Below are 22102 nucleotides of genomic sequence, written 5' to 3' on the forward strand. Positions count from 1 at the left end.
CCAAATAAATATCTGGACATACTCCTAAGGTCCAAAATTACCATACGGAGCTATTGGAACCATCAAAATTTCATCCCGGAGTTGTTTACACATAATTCATCATCCGATCAATTATTTCAACTTAAACCTTTAATCTTGGAACTAAGTGTCCCAATTCATTCCGAAACATCCCCGACTAGTCACATAATCGAAGCATAAAATAAACGGTAAATGTGGAACGGGGCTGTATTGCTCAAAACTACCGATCAAATCGTTACATTTACGAAGTTCAATAGTTTTTGCATAGATAAATTTAAGAATTTACTAAATATTTATAAATATTTGATTGTGTATCTAAATATATATATATATATATATATATATATATATATATATATATATATATATATATATATATATTAATTATTATAATTTAATACCATAACTCTACATGCTATGCTATTTTGTAAAACAAGTGTTAAAATAAATATTCCTTCCATTCCAATTTATGTGAACTTGTTTGATTGAGCACGGAGTTTAAGAAAAAATGAAGACTTTTGGAATTTGTGGTCCTAAACAAGTAAAAAAGGGGCCAGAGTATTTGTATGGTTATAAAAGCTTCTCGTTAAGAGTAGAATTGTAAGTTTAAACTAAATTGTTTCCAAATTTAAAAAGGGGTCATTCAATAAATCCACATAAACTTAAATTGAGGGAGTATATTAATAAGATAACTCCTTCACATCAAACGAATATAATCGTGGATAATGACCCAAGAAAAGAGAGGAATAATTAAAACAAAGTTAAAAAAAGCAGTAAATGAAAAGACCGCACTTCCGATTCCCAAGAACTAGTGTCCTTTCACTCTAAGAAGACTAGATTGCTGTTGTTTGCTTTTCCTTTGCTGTTAAGAAAGCAAGTGAATTACCAGGAAAATAGAGAAAGACAAAAAGAAAGTTTGATCATTCCTTTGGGTAGTAGAGAAAGATAAAGAAAGTTTGATCATTCATTTGAGATCATCTCTTCTTTGATAATGGTTTGTACATAATCTTGAGATTGATTTCTCTTTTCCTTTATTGTTTTTTCTTTTGTTTTTGCCTTCAGTTCATGACCTTCTCTTTTGTTTTTTGTGGTCAATGTGTAATGTTTAGATCACCATACACTACAGGTCACATGTTGGAACGATGAAAGTAGCTGTTAATCGGGGTGTAGGCACCTTGCTTGAAGTTGTGTCACGTGAAACCACTTCGTCCAATATTTTTCGTACTATTTATGTATAAATAAAATTAAAATATTGGATATAAATATAAAAAATGACACTGGTCTTGCGATAATTTGTCATTTTTTCAAATATTGATACCGCTTGCTGAAAATCTTGCTTATACCTTTGTTCTAATTCTTGCTTTAGAGTATGTCTACGTCACACCCTTGAGCTGCTGTCCTTCCGCAACCCTGCATGGATACGTAATGCTTTATATACCGGGATGTCTTTTTTTTTTTGTATGGCCTGGATGTAGCAGTTTTGACAGTAATATTGATGTGGGGTTTTGTTTTTTCTCTTTTCTGTGTGTGTTTCAGGTGTGTTTGAGAAGAATCTGATTTGTATGGTAGATTTGAGTGATTTCTTATTAGGATGGGAGGGAGTTCTTCTACGGAGAAGAAGAAGAGAGAACGGCCTAAAGATGATTTTATTGATTTGATATTCAAATGGTCTATTAAAGATATTTTTGATGAGACTCTATATGAAAATGAGGTAAGTGTACTTTTTTTCAATGCTTTTATCATCTTTCTTTTTATTTATTTGTTTTAATCACGGGAAGAGTAAAATGGAATTAAAAAAGGAATAGGGAAAAATAGGCTGTCGGAATCGAACAGATGACCATCGCATTACAAATGCGATGCTCTAACCTCTAAGCTAAGCGGGCCCTTAACCCGAAATGGCTGGGAGAGGAAAGGTTCCTTTTTTAGGGTACTCCCTCCCGGGAACAGATCCAGTGGAGACGGGGTGGGGCCTGTAGCTCAGAGGATTAGAGCTCGTGGCTACGAACAAAGTGTTAGGGATTCCAATCCCTCCTCACCCACAACCGGCCCAAAAAGGAAGTACCTTTCCGTATGGGATAGGAAAATCATGATCGGGATAGTGAACCAAAAACTATGGAACTTGGGTATGGATCTTTTGTCGATCGGGATAGTGAACCAAAAGCTATGGAACTTGGGTGTGGATCTTTATATATATATATATATATATATATATATATATATATATATATATATATATATATATATATCAACTGAACGTGTATTTTGCGTTTGTTAATAAAAAAATATATGGAATATAGAATAAGAATAAATTGAGCCTTCTCAGCCAATTGACAAGCTTTTACTTCAAAACCCCTCTAAATGCACCTCTTGAACAATTTGCTTTACGATGGACCAAAAGTCATTCTTTGTATTTTGGAATACCATTTAATTCCTCTTGCGCCAAACATAATATACCACAACAGTCATAGCCATTCTAAACACTTAAACCCCAGAAGATTTTTCTCCAACACACTCCTCATAATACCAATTCCGAAGTAATATGTACACATCTCTCTCTAAAATCCTCCTCATTCTCTCTAGGAAGAAGGGTGAATAGTAATTCCGTCACTATTCACGCGCAAAAGGCAGCAAAATTCCAAGAACATAGGTGATCATCTCACTATTTCGAAGGACATTTTTCGTGTTGATAAGCAAAAGGCAGAGGCACACAGTTCAAATGCACCTACAATGCATTTTTCCAACCCTCAAGTAGAACAAATCATCAAAGATGCTCAGAATGAAATGATGAAAAATTCTACTATTGTGAAACAACCTGTGGTCACTTTGAACACCTCCGTATATGATATCCCTTCTCAATCTGCGGAGTCGTTTGGGGAATTAGAAGGTGAATCTAGGCAGTTTATGTTGTCAACGGGGAATAACAACGAGGTTATACAAACAAACGTGAGGCTTAAGGCTATTACATCCAAACTGTGGCAAGATCAACGAGACAAAGATGAAGAGGAGGACTGGGGCGATGGTTTTGCAGGATACTCAGCTGAAGAAGGTGACGAGGAGGTGGATCAGGAGAGTGCAGGTGAGGAGCTTGACTCTCTAGTTAAGTCAAAGTCTCATGGGAAAATTGCAGCAGTCCCCACGAGCAAATTAAACCTCCATGCTCCTGCATTTGTTCCCAGAATGTCTCCTAGTGTTGCAATTCAAAATGCCCCAGCTGGAATTTTGCCTCAACATGTAGCAACTTCTTCCAAGCAGCTTACTATAGGTGCTAAGAGCTGTTCCCCAAATACAAGTCCAAGTCAAGCTGCAACAGCAGGTACAAGGCAGACTGTTAAAGCTGCACATCCTACAGCTGATCGGGCAAAAACTGGGCAGCAGCAACTGGTCACCACTAAACCAGTTATTTCAGAGGAGGAGAGAAAGCTTTTGGAAGCTATGGTAAGTTCCATACCTGTAAATCCTATTACATCTAGCACAGGTCCTGTAGGTAGGAATAACAACAAATTACAACACATTGGACAACAACAAAGTAAGGCAATGGTGGCAACTGGAGAATCTGCCTTGGTGTCACTAGATACGATTCAAAATGAACCACAACCTGCGAATTTAGGTAGAGAGTTTTTTGAACAAGGAGAAGAAGATGCAATGTTACAACAGTGTAGAGAAGAGGCGGCAAGAAAAGGGGATTTATCACCAATGCATAGTGGAAAAATTTGCAAATCTCATACAAGGAAGAATAGTTGGGATGACATGGTTAGTGATTTTTTAAATGTTAGGCGACCTCCAATGAGAGTTGCCAAACAAAAGAAGGCCGCCCCAACTACATCAACAAAGTCCAATCGTTCAAAAAAGAAATCATGAATTTTGAATACATCTTGAAGAATTGGGATTGTGATGAAAAAGAGTTACAAATTGAAGAAATTACAAGTTCGGACAAGAAGGGACAACATCTTCATCATTTTATTCTACCATTATGTTAGTATACTCATTTGTAATATCATCACAGAGTATGTTATAAACTCTGTGATGATAATTAAATATTTGGTTCTTTCCAGTTCTTTCATTTTACATGCTTGTTAATAAGCGAGACTTTTTATTTGCCTCAATAGGATTAGTAAGGTAAGGTTTAGCCCAGTTTGTGTTGCCTTGGTCCTATGCCTTTGGAAAATATCCACACAGTTATGAGATTATATGACCTCGTGAGACGTTGCCGACATCTACACCATGAATCCTCTACATGAGGCTGTCATCATAAGGCAGTGTGAGGCGCAAAGGAGTGATTGTATAGCCAAGGCATATAGGTAACAATACAGGTGCTATTGTCCCCCTTATTTGTACTTTTCCTATTTGTTGTATTTTTCTGTTCTTTTATTAATAAAAAACTTAGCCCTAGGCGCTTGCCTAGCGGATTGCCAAAAAAATAAAAAATAATACCAATTCCGACATCAAAATAATTATACTAAATATCTTGGACATCTAATCTAGACCATAGACATTCTACCCATTTTTCTTCACAAAGTTTCTACACATGGGATTTTCTTATCTTTATTCACAGATTTAAAAAATAGGCGATATAATAATGATAACTATTGAGGATACTCATTGACGAGCGCAAAACACAACACGAAATTCATGCTCGCTAATCAAAGATAGTATAGTATAATATCGTCTCCACATGCATTGGATTTAAACAATGTTCGAGTAATTCTTGGTTTAATTGCTATTCAAGAGGATCAACACTTGAGTTAAATGATTATGAACTAAGTTTAACTACTAAAATAAAGCAATTGACAATTGATTGCAAAGATCTAGAGATTAGCAGAGTTGGTTTCTTATAAATGTGAGGAATAAAGGGTTGCCAATATAGCTGCAAGATAGCTATTTGAGACTTAACTCTATTTTAATTCACTTTAATGTTCTAATGATTCTCACGAATTCACTCGATGATTAGTTCAAACGTTTAGTCAAGACTTCTCTCTCAATTAAATCTTAACTCTACGAGATGAACTAGTATAAGCACTGTGAAGTATGCAAAAATGCGTAAATGGAAGTTATCTCAATTGTAATTGAAGAATAAAAAAGCATCAATCTAACTTTATAATCCAAACTCTAGTATTGAATCGATGGGAAGATGATGGATTCCCGTGTCTTGTAGCCTCCAATGCTCTCCCAAATGTTCCAAGTTCAAAAGTCCTCTAAAAATCGTGTTTTTGATGTGTTTATACCATGTAGAAACGAGCCGGATGAAACTACCCTTTCCAAGCAGAAGTGGGACACTTGGACCGCGAAAATACACTTGTGCGCCGCCCCATGCGCCACAGTAGTGAGGATCTTAAGAGAATTGATTTTTTTCCACTTTGTAGGAATTTTGCACTAGCGCTATGAGCCCCGCGGCGCGGTAGTGCAATTTTATCAGAGTAATTTTTGTTTTCTCACTTTTTGATATCTAGACTTGGTCCTCACTCCCCGAACGTGGTCCCGACTTAATTTCTTGGTCTTTTACTCTGACTTCAAAGCTCCACCTTGTTCGATTTTGTTCTAAATTATCTTTTTATCTCGGAATCACTTCTTGCAAGGCATAAAACACATAATAAGTGCAATACACTAACATTTAAGCTCAAACACAAGTGAAATGCAGTAATTGGAGTGCAAATTATTACTAATACACGAGTTTCTAGCCTACCATCACTCATAGCCACATTTTTCAATGCTCCGTAAAACTTCTTTTGTAGCTGCCAGTTTTATTTAGACTCTCGTCTCCAACTATCACATATCGTTTTAGATACTTACAAATCATATTCAGATAAACATATTATTATTGAGGTTAAAAAACGTACACTCCTTAAGAGTTTGTTCTCTTCTTGACAACATTGTAGAGAAAATTACTCGACATATTTATGAAATACTTCATCTATGTGCGTACAAAAAGTCTAGGAGAAAAAGAACGAAAAATATTTTGATTATTTGTTTAAGATTGGCTAATTTTAACATAATTAATGAAAGATAGTGATTCGCTACAATTTAAGTGTATTAATGTAATAATAACTTCAAAGCAAAAAAAGTTAATTAACGAACCTACAAAGAAAAATCCTCTAAATGATTGGCATTTTAAACCTAATCAAAATTTTAAAAGCCACAATACAACAAATCAGTGAGGTATTGAAATCCAAATAATATGAGGCTACTTGACTATGTGCAACCAGATACTAATAGATTTGTAGAAAATGCACATTTGTATTGTAGAAGTACAAATTAATAACTTATAGTTATTAAAAATACAAAACAACTATAAGAATTCTGCAAAACAACAACAACAACAACAACAACAACAACAACAACAACAACAACAACAACAACAACAATGACCCAGTATAATCCCACAAGTGGGGTCTGGGGAGGGTAATATGTACGCAGACCTTACCCCTACCCCGAAGGGTAGAGAGGCTGTCTCCAGGAGACCCTCGGCTCAAAAAAGCAATAGGAGATGATATATTAGTACCATAAAAATGTATAATAAAAATAACAACAATATATAAGAGATATGAAATACAAATTCTACAAAAAAAAGACTATAAATTTCTTTAAAAGAGTAATCGAAAAATATCAAGCTCGAATGGTAAATATATCTGATATAAGCAATAAACATATCAAACTAGAAAGAGAGAAATTATTGATCTTCCTCATCTAGATATGCTTCTAGCAACATTAGCCTTAGATTATGTTGGTTATTAGATGAATAATGAGTGACATGTTAGAAGATATTCTGAAGATTAAGAATGTTACTTCTACTTTATTTTATGCCCGTTATGTGTTTTCTCAAAGAAATCATGTAAGAAAGTTTCAAACGGATTATGCAAATAATAAAGTTGGTCTGATATTGCGAATCATGTCGACTCCTGAAAGAATTACCCTACACATGTACAAAAAAAGAATCATAATTTTCTAAAAAATAAAAATACCACGGGCAATAACATTGGAACTGAATTGCATACAAAAGAATCTTGAATACACCAATAGGTTGAGAAGGTTTTATATTATTAGGTCATCCAAAAGATATCTATAGGTAACACTCCATAAAAAAGAGATTTTGTAACCTAACAAAGGTAACCTAATTATATTAAAAAATTTGACATTAGATATCATACGCCATATAATTTAAAACTTTTTAACATTTTGTTTAATGATCCTTCAAAAGTTTCGAACTTGTGAGGTTCTTTTTAATCTTTAAAATCTATATGCTTAGACAAATTTTTTGATTTGAGAAGAATTAAGGTTGATTGATCTTCAAGTTCGATTCTTTCCTAATGATTAAACAACCCATGAATACAACACTATTATAAAAAATCTAGGTATTATTACTCATAATATTGTAATCCCATGCATTATATTCCTTGCATAACTTTAGATGGTTGTTGCCTATTGTATTGTATCGTACTGTTACTTAAAATGCAATGTTTTGTTTTGATTGTTACTTAAATTTTATTGTATCGTATAGTTAAATATGTCGTGACGTAACAACGAAAATTGCCTTTTTATGTAACGACGGATTTGGTATGGTGGCGTCGCTATCTTCCTTTTTTCTCTCATCTTGCCCTTTTTTATTATTAAATAAATATTTTATCCTTTACTTTTTACATAATATTCTACTCCATATTCTATTTTTTTTAGTAATGTTACAAGTTTATTCTTCATATTGTTGGTGCATGACATTATGAAACGACGACAAACAATACATTGTATCCAAATATTGTATTCATCAAACAATACAATACTATGCAGTAGAATACAATACAATACATTATGAAACGACATGTAACAGCCATCCAAACAAGTTGTAGGTTTTTAACTTTCAAAAAGTTCTCTTTTTCTATTTGAGAAAAGGTTACTTTACTTTTGAACTTTAAAGATAGAACCTGAAAATATTGTAAATTTCTGCCCCTAGTAAATAGTATGTTTGTAATTGTCTCATTTATTTGCTCCTGTTACCATGTGAATTTAATTTCAATTTAATTTGGTTGGTGTCTAGGTGGAGAAGATTCCACAATCATTTGAATCAGTGGAACATTACCTTGGTTCATTTTTCTTCCCCTTACTTGAAGAATCAAGAGCAGATATTGCTGCTTCCTTAAAAGACATAAACAAAGCACCTTTCGCCGAGTTGATTTCCATTGATGAAGTAAAGCGAAATGGATCGTTGGTTTTTGATGTTAAGGTTGACTATTGGAGGAATACATGTAGTGATGGTACACGTTATAGGACGTCGCCCGGAGATATTTTTGTTATGTCAAATGCTAAACCTGAAACTACTTATGACTTGCAGCGACCGGGATGCCATTGGACGTTTGCATTTGTTACTGATGTCAATAAGAATGAAAATGATGCATCGGCTAGTTTTAAAGTCAGAGTTCCTCCACATAATGTAATGCGACGAACGTTCTATATAGTGTTTTTGGTAAATGTGATGCCTAATAGCAGCGTATGGAATGCATTGAGAATGCAAAAGAATTTGAATATAATTGAGGAAGTCCTGTACCCCGTGCACGAGGTAAATGATGTTGGTGATTTACTTATTTTTAGTTTCTTTTAGAAGCCTCATCTCGAGGTTTCTCTCTTATCCAAAGTATGAATTTGAATATCGATGAAAGCAATGCCCCCTTTATTCTTCTGATATTTTGCTGTTATGATAAAAGTGGATTTTGAAATGAAAATGGTATCTTGGTCTAAAATGATCCGTGCGATTAGTTTCAAGTTAGTGTATTACGGTTATGTCTCTCAATTGTGACCAGTAAAGTTTTTAACAGAGTTATCTTAGCATTCTTTCCAAAATTAAAAAGAAAAACTGGTGTCAAATGTATGTGTGTGGATATCTGTGTGTGTGTGTGTGTTTCTGCTTATATGTATGTCATCTACTGCAGGATCCAAATTTGTTTTTTTTTCCTTTCTATTTTTCCATTGATAATCAGTTTTCAAAGTTGATTTTTTTTTTGTTTTATGAATGTTCTTTTATCATAATTTTGCAATGTTGATGCACCAAAACCTTTTTTTGGGGGACTTGAATTGCATTTCTTTGTCAACCTTTTTTTCCCCTTGGCCTATATTATTATTATTTTTTTTAATATGTTTTCTGTGGACATTAAAGACACTTTGTCTCTTGTTAGTTTACGGATTAGAACACATTCTCTTGGACTATATGCTTCTATTCTTCTCTCCTGTGTATCTTTGGATAGGTGGAAACCAAGAACGATATAAACATTTGTTGATATTTGTCTTCTTGCAGAAACGAATCGAACAGAAATGCGAGGTTTGTTCCACATCCACTAATGATGGATTAGTTGGAGAAGTTGTGTGTAGTCCGTGGTCCAAGTTGAACGATTCCCAGGCTAATGCAATCTTTACATGTCTTGCCACTATGAAATGTCACCACAAGGCTTCCGTCAAACTTATTTGTGGTCCGCCTGGTACAGGAAAGACTAGGACACTAAGTGTAATGCTCTTTACGCTGTTGCAAATGAAGTATAGAACTGTTACTTGTGCTCCAACGGACGTAGCAACAGCCCAAGTTGCTTCAAAGTTGGTTAAACTAGTCCGGGAATCATCTAAGAATGAATTTGAAGGCTTTTTTCCTTTAGGTGAAATTCTCTTGTTTGGGAATAACAACTATGATGAGGGTGAAGATATTGGGAAGATTTCCCTCAATTATCGTGTTGACAGGCTGGCGGAGTGCTTTGAACCAACAACCGGTTGGAATCATTGTGTTAGTTCTATGATCGGTTTTCTGGAGGATTGCCAATACATCTCATTGATTGATTTTGCCAGAGCCCCATTTAGGTCGACAGCTTCATCTCTCCGAAAATGCATGCTTATAATCTGTACTCATTTACCAATATGTTTCATTCGAAAAGAGAACATTGAAAGAATGACGAGCGTTTTCTCCTTACTGGATTCTCTTGAGGGGATGCTATTTCAAAAGAATGTCGTATCTCTTGAACTATGTCAGCAAGCATTTGGAGTGTCTTCTTCTAAGTCATTTTTGGGTGACTTGTCTTTACACAGTTTCTGTAGCCGGTTGCTTGTCCTTCTGAAAGATCTTCAGAAATCTCTCAGGAAACTGGATCTTCCTTGTGCAACGAGTAAGGGTCTTATAGCGGAGTTCTGTATCCAAATGGCTTCCTTGGTTTTCTGCACTGCTTCTACTTCATATAAGCTACATTCAGTGGATACAAAGCCATTTGACTTATTGGCTGTTGATGATGCGGACAAGTTGAAGGAGTGTGAAGCAGTAATACCCCTTCAACTTCGAGGTTTGAGGCATGCTGTTCTGGTCGGAGATGAGTGCCAATTATACGCAACAGTGAAGAGTAGAGTACGTATAACGTTTTTACGTGGAATTTAAAGGAACTTCAATTGATAATAATTTTACCATATTTATATTAATAGAAGTTTATTACTACATTCTAGATTTCTCATGAAGCTGGATTTGGAAGGAGCTTACTCGAAAGACTCGGCTCGTTAGGTCATGCAAAGCACCTGCTTAACGTACAGTACAGGATGCATCCGTCAATAAGCCAGTTCCCGAATTCAGTTTTCTATCGTAAGCAAATCCTTGATGCACCTGATGTAAAGCGTAAAGGCTACGAGAAAATGTATCTTACGGGACAGTGTTTTGGGCCGTATTCTTTCATAAATGTACCGTGGGGAGAAGAAGAGTTGGATAATGTTGGATACAGGCGAAATTTAGTAGAGGTTGCGTTGGTACTGCAAGTAGTGGAGAGCTTGTTCAAAGGTATAATCATATTAAAAATTTTGTTAAAAATTTTCTTGAATGCTCCCCTTGTCCTTTTATCTTCTTAATTTATCTTTATCGACACTAATTAATTAGTTTTTAATCCTACATCTGCTTGGTAATGTGATTTCATCTATTAATATTGCTAAAGTTAGGACAATGGACGACTGCTCTTGCATTTCAGGAAGCATATATGATTAGTCCATGATAATACAAAAACATTTTGTGGCTATATTTTGCCTCAATGATGTGTTGCTTCATTTAGATGTTGGGGACTCTCAACTCTCATGGTGCTTATCTAGTTGGACATAACCTACTAAACGGCTTTTAAATAATGGTCTTTGTCCATAAGGACGATAAGACTTTCCAAAAGCATAAAAAAAAAAAAAAAAAAAAAAATTAGAGGGAGTTGTGGATTATATATGTAAATAATAGGGAATGTAGTCTTAAGACAAATACAGGGTTTTGGACCAAAGTGACTGGGTTCGGCCGAACCCGTATTGTCAATGCTAGCTCCGCCCCCTGCTCGTTACTAGAAAAAAAGGAAGAGGCTTGGGCATTAGGAGTGTGAGGCAACACAATAGTTGGCTACTAATGAAGTGGCTGTGGAGATTCACCACAGAAGAACAAGCTTTGTGGAGAGAAGTAATCACGGATAAATATGGTCAAGAAAGTTTCTGGTGTTCAAAGTGTGATTTCAACATATGGGGTGGGAGTGCGGAGAAATATCAGGAATTTATGGTTTTTAGTAAAGTCTTGCTATGCCTCTACAGTTTAGCACAATCTTAGTTCTATAGCAATCTCCGCCTCTGAATGTTAGGCCGATTCTAATTTTGCAGCTTGGAGTGCCTCCAAGAAGAAACTCAGCATTGGTGTTATATCACCGTATGCTTCTCAAGTTTTGGCCATACAAGATAGACTTGGACAGAAGTATAATAAGGATGCACATTTTGAAGTTAAAGTGAACACGGTTGATGCATTTCAGGGAGGGGAAGAAGATATTGTAATAATATCTACAGTGAGATCTAATCGTGCTGGGTCCATTGGCTTTTTGTCAAGTCTTCGTTGGACTAATGTTGCGTTAACCAGGGCCCGGTATGGATAAAATTTATACTCATCACAATTTGTATCTTTCTGCTTCTAATACGATGTCTAAGATTTTCAATTCTTTCTAGGCGTTGTCTCTGGATATTGGGAAATGAGCAAACATTACTTGCTAGCAACTTCATCTGGGAAGCACTAGTTCTCGATGCCAAGGATCGTCAATGCTTCTTTCACGCAGACGACGATACTGACATGAGAAAAACAATTTTAGATGTGAAGAAAGAACTTGATCAACTTGATGATTTACTAAATGGGGATAGTATTCTGTTCAAAGAACAAAGATGGAAGGTACATACATTTATTAATTTCTCTTGCTTTTGTTACATAAATAAATGGACAAAGTCACATTTTGGTCTTTTACATGAGATTGGATAGACATGGAATAGAAAGAATTAGAGATGGGTCATTTTATAATGAATTCATGACACCGTGAGGTGTGAACATTACATGCACTCGGATTTTTGGGCTTCGAAGCTCGTATGTTCTAACTTACATTGGTTATAGTTTGAAACATTTGTCATTGTGTAAAGAACTTTGGTCACTATCATTAGTCACCCGCAACTACTTCTTTTGGTTGTCTGTTGTCTGCTAAAATAGTCGTGTATCAATCCTTTTACTTGGTCCTCAGCTGTATTGTCTTCTATATGGTTCTTCAGGTAGTGTTCAGCGACAATTTTAGAAAATCATTTCAAAAGCTGGCATCCTCTTGCTTGAGAAAGTATGTGTTAACTCTTCTGGTTAAGCTTGCTAGCGGATGGCGGCCGAAGAGAAGTAATGTAGAGTTAGTTTGTGAAAGCTCATCTCAGGTGGTTAAGCAGTTCAAGGTGGTTGAAGGGCGTTATGTTGTTTGTACCATTGAAATTCAAAAAGAGTTCTTTCATACACAAGTTCTAAAGGTTTGGGACTTATTGCCTTTGGAGGAGGTTGCGGGTTTCTTAAGACGTCTTGATAGGATATATTTAATGTACACCGATGAATTCATCAGCCTCTGCAAGGAGAAGTATTTTGAGGGGTAAATTGGTTCTTTTACGCTCCATTGTTCTTAATATTATGATAAAATTATCTCCTTAAAAATTTCTTCAAATTTAACTTTTCATCTTCTGTTTAGGGATTTGGAAGTTCCAAAGAGTTGGAAGGTTCATCGTGATATAGTTCAGTATAAAAAGGATGTCGAGAGCAAATTGATTTGTGGCTCAACTAGTACACTCGATGACATTGATTATGTTGAAAAATCAAGAGTGAGTGAAAGTTTGTTGTTAATGAAGTTTTACTCATTATCATCTGGTGTTGTCTCGCATTTGCTCTCCGATCACCATGGTGAAGAAGTAGATATCCCTTTTGAAGTTACTAATGAAGAGAGGGAGGTAATCCGTTTTAGTAAAAGCAGTTTCATCCTTGGCCGCTCAGGCACAGGAAAAACTACTGTGTTGACAATGAAGTTATTCCAAAAGGAGCAACAACACCATAGTTCTGTTCAAGGATTTAGTGTAGCGGAGGGAAAGGAGGTAAATCAATGTGCATGGGAAACGAGAATTAGATCATACAAGGAAAATGAAGAGAGCCAATGTATTGGAGAGACTAGCAGGACAACCTTGCGCCAGCTATTTGTGACAGTTAGTCCCAAACTATGTTACGCTGTCAAAAAACAAGTTTCTCAGCTACAAAGGTGATTGATCTAATCTGCGTTCGAGAGTTCCCTGGTGGAACTACCTTTTTTAATGAGCTGCATGTCTTATCCTCGAAGGCTCCAACTTAGTTTTTATAAATCCTTCATCTTATGCTATTTAATGTAAAAATTTGTTGATCCTAATTGTGTTCCTCTAACACTTACCACTCATAAATCTGCAGGTTTGCCTGTGGAGGAAGTTTTTGGGCGGAAAGTAGCTTCGAAGTTGATGATTTGGATGGAATGAAGCAGTTTAATGACATACCGAATTCCTTTATTGACATTCCATACCAAAAATACCCTCTTGTGATCACATTTCATAAATTCTTAATGATGCTTGATGGAACTGTAGGTTGCTCCTACTTTGATAGATTCACTTTGAAGTGGAAACTTTCCAATGAAAGAAATTTGAGGTCAGTTGCTGTACAAACTTTCATAAGAGAGAAGGAGATCAACTATGACCGCTTCTGTTGCTTGTATTGGCCTCGCTTCAGTAGTCAGTTGACCAAGAATCTTGATTCTTCAAGGGTCTTTACTGAAATAATCTCTCATATAAAAGGAGGGCTGCAAGCAGGGGATTCTCATCACGGAAAGCTAAGTAGAGACGCCTATATTTCGATGTCTGAATATCGGGTCTCCAATATAAGTGCGGAAAAAAGAAATGGAATTTATGATATTTTCCGAGCTTATGAAAAGATGAAGATGGAGCGTGGTGAATTTGATATATCTGATTTAGTTAATGATCTCCATCATCGACTAAAATGTCATCATCTGGATGGTGACAAGATAGACTTCGTATATATTGATGAAGTTCAGGATCTAACAATGAGACAGATTTCTCTTTTCAAATACATTTGCAGGAATGTTGATGAAGGTTTCGTTTTCTCTGGAGATACAGCCCAGACAATTGCGAGAGGAATAGATTTTCGATTTGAAGACATAAGAAATCTATTCTACAATGAGTTTGTCATGGACTCAAAGGGTGACAAAGCTTCCAAAAGAATAGATAAAGGACACTTGTCATGTGTTTTTCAGTTGCTTCAAAATTTCCGCACTCATACTGGTGTACTCAAGCTTGCTCAGAGTGTGATTGATCTACTTCGTCATTATTTCCCTCAATCTGTAGATGTCTTGAAACCTGAGACAAGTCTTATAGATGGTGCGGCTCCAGTGTTGCTCAAGCCCGGAGATGATGAAAATGCTATTATAACTATTTTTGGGAATTGGGGCAATAATGTTGGCAAAATAGTAGGCTTTGGTGCAGAACAGGTAATATTAGTTCGTGACGAATCTGCCAAGAAGGAGATCTCTGGTTTAATTGGACAGAAAGCTCTTGTTTTGACCATTGTGGAATGCAAGGGCTTGGAATTTCAGGCTAGTGTTCTGCTTGCTTGTTGTGCTTAACATTTCAGTTAAAGTTGAATTCACTTGTCTTTTTTCCTTTAATTTCACTGATAGTTGACAGAATGTTGTGGCGTGGCTATTACTTAAGAGCTTAGTGTAGAACCTTTACATGTCATAACTCGAGGGTTTAACAAACATGATAACTGATTAATGCACGTGGATTAGCATACTTACTACTAGGGTTGAATAATAAGCTGTTTACCTCTTTCTCCCGCCTTTCTTGACCTTAATGTAGGTAGTCTGTGGCATAATTATCATATTATAGGAAGTTCTGTTGTATTGAAGGATCCAAAAACAGTACCTCTACTCTGTGGTCGTACATGATAGACGCATGCTATGGAAGTACGAAAATACTTTCATGTGCAATGTCTATTTCTATAAGGTTCGTGATATGTATTATTCATGTGCAAGGTGTCTTTTTTTATAATTAAAGTTGAGAAGAAGTAATGTCATTTTTTTTTCTCACATATAACTAATAGAATCTGCTACAATAATTAGAGAGACATTGCAAATCTGTCATTTGATCCCATTATTCTAGAAAGTAAATTCCTTATTTTAACGGGTATGTATGACTAAATTATATTGGAACTAATGCAGATTTAAATTTCTTGACTATCTGAAGATTATACATACTATACACACACACACATAAAGTTCATTTGACTGAAATATTGGTAGACATTATAAGACAGAACAGGTTGGTTTGCGGCACTTAACTTACCTTGTTACAGTTTTAATTCTACTTATAAGGAGGGAGGTAGAATAGGTTTAAATAAAGATATGCTACTGGTAAGATAAGACCTGGCAACAGAGGCGGATCCAGGATTTAAACCTTATGGATTCAACTTTTAAGGTTTATAGTATTGAACCTATTATATTTTTAAAGTTATGGGTTTATATCTACTATTTTTGCAATTTTAATGAATTTTTACGTATAAAATTTTACTCTGCGTCAAAGGTTATGCGTTCAATTGAATCCGTCGGTAGAACATTGAATCTGCACCTGGCTGGAAAAACGAGCTAGTATCTCCACCCACTTTAAACTTGAGTAGGTAGAACTAACGTATGTTGCAAATGAAGAACAAAATTGTGGAAAAATTGCTGAATATATTACATTTTTGCTGTCTTTTACTGAATTCTGCTCATCATTTGTAGGATGTACTCCTATACAATTTTTTTAGCTCATCGCCACTTGGAAATCAGTGGAGAGTTGTATATGAGTTCATGAATAACCAAAGTTTAGCCGATTTATCCTTCCCAAGTTTCTCTGATACAAGACATAATGTCTTGTGTTCTGAACTGAAGCACCTTTATGTGGCAATTACTCGAACGAGGCAAAGATTATGGATCTGTGAAAGCGCAGATGAGTTTTCTAGGCCTATGTTTGATTACTGGCAAAGGTTGTGTCTTGTGAAAGCGAGGGAGGTCGATGATTCAATTGCAGAATCTATGCAAACTTTTAGTACTCCGGAGGAGTGGAAATCAAGGGGAATGAAGGTCAAGTTGATCTTCCTTGTTCAATTGATTCAACGTTTTTTTCTCAGTCTCATGTCATTAAAATATGCATCTCAATATTTCCCTGTCCTCATAAAATGGTTTATGTTATAATGCCAGCTATTTTGGGAAAAGAATTATGAGATGGCAATAATGTGCTTCAAGCAAGCAGGAGAAATGAATTGGGAGAAAAGAGCAAAGGCAGCTGGTATCAGGGCAGCTGCTGGACGAGTTCTTTATTCAAATCCCGAAAAAGCTCGCGCCTATCTTCTTGAGGCTGCTGAACTATTTTATTCTATCGCCAGGTTCGAGTCTGCAGCTGAGTGTTTTTATGACTTGAGGAACTATGAACGAGCAGGTATGACATTGGTGATATTTCCTGTAAATTTTCCTTTCTTTCCCCCTGAGTTCCTAACCTATTGGGGTTTTTTTCTTTTCTTTTCCAACTCTGCAGCTTTCTTGTGTTTGCATTTTAGGTCATTTTTGTACTTTTGTTTCTTAAAGTGTAGACATCTACTTTATGCGTTGGTTATATCTGGTATTTACTGCTATAAAATGCATATAAACCAGTGTCTCTGCTTCATCCTTTCTCATTGAGCTATTTTTGATCTTTTGTGCTAATAAGTAAAGATTTCCTCGTCATCATTAATTATACATAAGTAAATCTCATATGTGATGGTGTTTTTGGTCAATCTGTATAACGTGAAAATCCTATCTGCAGGAAGTATTTATTTGGACAAGTGTGGTGAATCTAAACTTTTAGAAGCTGCTGAATGTTTTTTACTGGCCGGTCGCTATAAGCGCGCAGCAGCAGTTTATGCAAAAGGAAATTATTTCACAGAGTGCCTGTCTGTTTGTACCAAAGGAAAATGTTATGACTTAGGTCTGAAATATATTGAGTACTGGAAGCAACATGCTGCCCAGGGTACTAATATCGGGAAAAGTGCTGATGAAATTGACAAAATTGGGAAGGAGTTCCTTGAGAGTTGTGCATTTAATTATTTTGAGCTTAAGGACACATCATGTATGATGAAATTCGTCAGAGCTTTCCCATCAATGGACATGAAGCGCAAATTCTTGACGTCTCTAAAGTGCCTTGACGAGCTGCTTTTGTTAGAAGAAGAGTCAGGAAACTTTGCTGAAGCTGCAGAAATCGCACGGTTGAAGGGAGATATTCTTTGTGAAGCTGATATGATCGGGAAGGGAGAGGAATTCGATAAGGCATCCTCACTCATCCTCTTGTATGTACTCTCTTACTCCTTATGGATGGCCGGAAGCAAAGGTTGGCCTATGAAGTCGTTCGTACAAAAGGAGGATCTTTTAACGAAGGCGATGTCATTTGCGAGTCATGGGACAAGTTTTGAAACCACGTGCATTGAGATTAAAGTTTTATCAAATGAGTCAGGTGATTGGTCTGACTTGAAGCATATTTTCAGCGCCTCTCAGAAATGTAGATGTCTCGTAGGTGAAATTTTATGCTGTAGAAAAATGTTGGATTTTCATTTCCAGAATGATGCAGCGAAGTATGTTTGGGATGATAAATTATCGGTCAATCTACAGAGTTCAGGAGAACTGCTTTCGTGCTGTAAGGTTACTGTTGGAACGCTGGTTCAGTTTTGGAATTCGTGGAAGAAAAATGTCTTTGACGTTCTTGATTCTCTTGAGTGCCTCGGAGAAGTAAATTTTGGTGAATTTAAGGGAGTTGGTGAATTCTGCTTAAAATACTTTGGTGTAAGGCAGCAGTTGAATGGTCTCAACGTTTCATATGTTCTGCTGCATCCAGAGGCCGAATGGGTCAAAAATATTCACAACTTTGTCATTAGACGGAACAAGCAGATTGTATTTGTTGATGCTCGGCATTTTATTTCTGCTGCTCGGATACATTGGCATACAGAATTAGTCATAGTCGGTCTGAAGGTTCTCGAAACTCTTGCATCCGTATATGAGTTGGCTGCAAAGTCAATGCCTCTATTTTGTCAAAGCATGTGCCTACTAAATATATACGAGATTGCAATGTCTTTAAGTGAGTTCAAACACCATGATTTGAACAATTTTGAGGGGAGAATTCAGAACTTTCTGACACTATCTACAGAGTACTTTGAAAAGGTATTCCCCCTTGACCCCCGACAATCAATGGTTGAAAGTATGATTTCTTTAAGGAGAACAAAGCTTTCCTGTGACTTACTTCAAGAATTCATCGTTCAAGATATTGGCAGCAGTTATCCTCTTAGCTATGGACAGATTGGAAGGATTGTGATCATATGGCTTAGTTCCGGAAAAATTTCCGACGAGCTGTACAAGATGATTGTTGGAAGAATCCCATCAGATGCTCCCTTGAAATCATTCATTGAAATTCTCAGATGCACGAAACAGAGAGGTAGCGTGGAAGATTTTCAGTCTGGCGATTCTGTTGGTGGCGGCAACTTGTTAGAATTTCAAGACATTCTATCAAGTAACTGTAATCTTGAATGTTCTTTGGAATCTCTGAATAATCCAGTTGAAACTATGGAGGTTACGTTATTGCGGATATTTTATGAAGATTTGCAGGATACCTTCAGTGCGAATTGGAAGAAAATGGATGAGAATTGGATGAAAATAGGTGACTGTTTATCTCCTTGTTGCTTCTTGTATCTCGTAGAACGCTTTCTGATTTTGGTATCTCAGTGTCGTGGATTCTTCTTCACCGCGAAATCTTCATTTGTGGAATGGCTGATCTCTGAGCAGTTTGAAGCCCGACCAACTTACGGGCATGCAATTAACACACTGCCTTTAGAAGAGTTTTATGACTCCATTCTTGTAATGGTACAAGAAGTCATTTATGATAAGGCTGGTAGAGTTGAGTGGATTGCACGATCTAACATTAACGTTGATCTGTACTATAAGCAAATGGTCTTGAGATTGGTTCTTATCCTGTGCGTACTGTGTGTGAACTGTGAGAAATACTTTGATGTTCTTTTTAAAGCACTCAGCATCGATGATGTTAGGAGCCAACTTCCAGAGGAAATTTATGCCATTCTTCAACGAGGAACAGAGAATAACGATCTTCAGATTAGTGAAATTGGACAAGCTTTTCAAAAGGGCGGAGATCCTCTTCTGGTTGTCAACCTTGATGAGACTGTTGCAGAAATTGAGTATTCCAATGTCATTTCTGTCCGGCTGGGAGCAAACTGCAGCAGAGAAGACATCCTGAGTTTGTTGTTTCCAGCGAAAACTTGCAGTTCACTAATTCAAACTTCCACTGTTCGAGAAGTCATTTCTGATCCATGCGCTAACTTTTCGTCACATTGTGGTAATCAACCAAAGAGTTCAACAATGCGACTGAATTGGTTGTCGTTTCAGGAAATATCAGATGTCTTGAATTCTAGTGGTAGTGATGAGTGTGGAACTTCAGCAGATTTCTCAACTCTTAATTTGAAGGTGAAGCTAATCCTAATGCTCTCTTATGAACTAGAACTCAGTAATACTGTGTACTGGGCTAGGTGAGCGTTGGCGTAACTGGTAAAGTTGCTGCCATGTGACCAGGAGGTTATGGATTCGAGCCGTGGAAAGTGGAAACAGTGCCTTGCAGAAATGTAGGGTAAGGCTGTGTACAATAGACCCTGTTGTCCAGCCCTTCCCCGTACACCGCGCATAGCGGGTGCTTAGTGCACCGGGCTGCTCGTGCTTTTCTCTTTTTCTATTATGTTACTAAACTTTTCTTTTGTTATTTTAAGGAGGAAATGAATGCTAATGTGAACTATTTGACTGCTGCAATTAATCTATCCTTGAGTGAGACGCCTTATGCTTGCGAGAACATGGTGGAGGAAGCACGTAATATGCTTCAGGAGTTGATACAACTCGATTCATTGATGAATACGAGGTGCGATCTTGTTCTTAACCACTGTACTCTTCAAATTTACCCTGCTGGATTATATCATGCTGCCTGTAGTTAAGAGTATGCCTTTAGATCAACAAAATGGAGTTCCACCCGCCCCTTGACATATTTATTTGATTAGATTAGCAAGGGGCTAAAGTTTTTTGCTTAATGTTATGCAGCCCTCTGGATAGGGGAAGCATTGAAAAATTGTTAGAGAGCTTGTTGTCAAAAAAGCCGAACCTAGAAGTTTTCTTGAATCAGTTCATTGTGCCCGAGGATAACAGCTGGAGCGTTGCATTAAAGAACCAATGCGAGGAAATACTTGATGTAGTGTGTAATGAAGTTGCTGCAACGGATTCTGAGACCCGAGTTGGTGATCAGGGCGCGGGAAAAAAGCAGGGTAAAGCGAAGGGCAAGTTCAAGAAACGGAAAGGAAACAGGAAGAAGTGAACTGTACTTTTTGTGCATCTTTGTGCTGTGAATAACTATGAGTTGAAATGAACTCTTCTGTAAGATGTTCTAAAGGAAATGATATGTAAGATAGTCAAGTAAAAGAAAGTAGAAAGGAATATATGTATCTGTCCTTTGTTTGCAATGATTCTTAGGGTGAGTGCTCTACGAACGAAATGTTTTTCAATTTTCCTATGTTTTGTTAGATTGAATATTTTAATTTTTTTTTTTATGAATTTATTTTCCTTCAAAAAAGAATATATATTTCTATTAATTGGAGGAAAATATCTTCTCTACCAAGAGGGGGAAAAATATTTTTCAAAACTCTCTTTCAACCTTCTCATCCCACCCCACCTCTAAATCCACATACTCACCACCTCGCCCCTATACCTCGACTTATTATCTTGCACCCTGATCACCTCGATCCACCCCTACCATAGCCACCGTCCAACCGCCTGCCCCAGCAAATCTCTTCTTCCCAACCCAAACCTCGCCCTAGTCTAGGGGTATCAATGGATATTTAAAAATCGACTAAACCGATCGAACCATACCACACCGAATCGATTTTTAGGTTTCTTTTAATAAAATCGTAGGTTTCTATATAAGTCTATAACTGTACTGATAATTAGGTTAGGTTTTTTGTTTTATGAAAATAAATCGAAAAATACCGAACCGTACCGAATAAATTTACATGAAAAAAATATATTTAGTTTAAAAATAATAAAATATTACTCCCTCCGTTTCAATTTAGATGAGGTAATTTGACTCGGCATGGAGTTTAAGAAAAAAAAATACTTTTGAAACTTGTGGTCTTAAAAGCTTTAAGGGTAAAAGCTTTGTGGAGCCAAAACATTTGTGTGGTTATAAAAGCTTCTCATTAAGAATAAAATGAGTAAAATGAAGAGTTTAAAGTTGAATTATTTTCAAATTTAGAAATGTGTCATTTATTTTGGAACAGACTAAAAAGGAAAGTACTGCATCTAATTTGAAACAGAGGGAGTAATTTTTGTTGGGCCTTGAAATTATGAAAACAGTTACTGGCCAACAAGTAATTAAACTCAAAATCCTAATTCCCAAAGCTATTATACTACTATTGAAACTAAATTATTTCCAGTATATTCACTAGCAAGACACAAGGTATTCTAGCAATTATGAGTAGCAAACTACAATGTATTGTATATTTTTTCTTTCGTATTATTTTAATTTAAATTTTCGAATATTTAATCTTCTATAGACTTTATTCTTGAGTTCCAACTTACTTAATATCTTTCCATTCGTATGATTTATATTTTCTTTGTCTTTGCATAGTTTCTTTTACGCTTGTGTAGAA

At 36.3% G+C, this 22102-nt stretch overlaps 1 protein-coding gene across 1 annotated transcript; it reads left to right on the forward strand.

Moving 5' to 3' along the window:
* Nucleotides 1-830: 830 nt before the first annotated feature.
* LOC107772650 (uncharacterized) lies at nt 831-20976 on the forward strand. Its single transcript, XM_075242019.1, has 15 exons — nt 831-1012; nt 1555-1729; nt 8042-8560; nt 9293-10378; nt 10474-10798; nt 11638-11893; nt 11974-12190; nt 12559-12914; nt 13011-13568; nt 13751-14942; nt 16128-16469; nt 16587-16824; nt 17188-19883; nt 20180-20325; nt 20502-20976. The coding sequence occupies exons 2-15, from the start codon at nt 1610-1612 to the stop codon at nt 20770-20772; spliced, it is 8322 nt and encodes a 2773-aa protein (XP_075098120.1). The 5' UTR covers nt 831-1012; nt 1555-1609; the 3' UTR covers nt 20773-20976.
* The last annotated feature ends 1126 nt before the right edge of the window (nt 20977-22102 follow it).

The sequence above is a fragment of the Nicotiana tabacum genome, chromosome 21 (assembly GCF_000715075.1).
Source record: "Nicotiana tabacum cultivar K326 chromosome 21, ASM71507v2, whole genome shotgun sequence".
Classification (NCBI taxonomy): domain Eukaryota; kingdom Viridiplantae; phylum Streptophyta; class Magnoliopsida; order Solanales; family Solanaceae; genus Nicotiana; species Nicotiana tabacum.

Coding starts and splice junctions, on each gene's coding strand:
- LOC107772650 (XM_075242019.1), top strand. CDS start 1,610: ATGGGAGGGAGTTCTTCTACGGAGAAGAAGAAGAGAGAACGGCCTAAA. Junction 13,569..13,750: donor CAAGTTTCTCAGCTACAAAG/GTGATTGATCTA, acceptor ATAAATCTGCAG/GTTTGCCTGTGGAGGAAGTT. Junction 20,326..20,501: donor GATTCATTGATGAATACGAG/GTGCGATCTTGT, acceptor AATGTTATGCAG/CCCTCTGGATAGGGGAAGCA.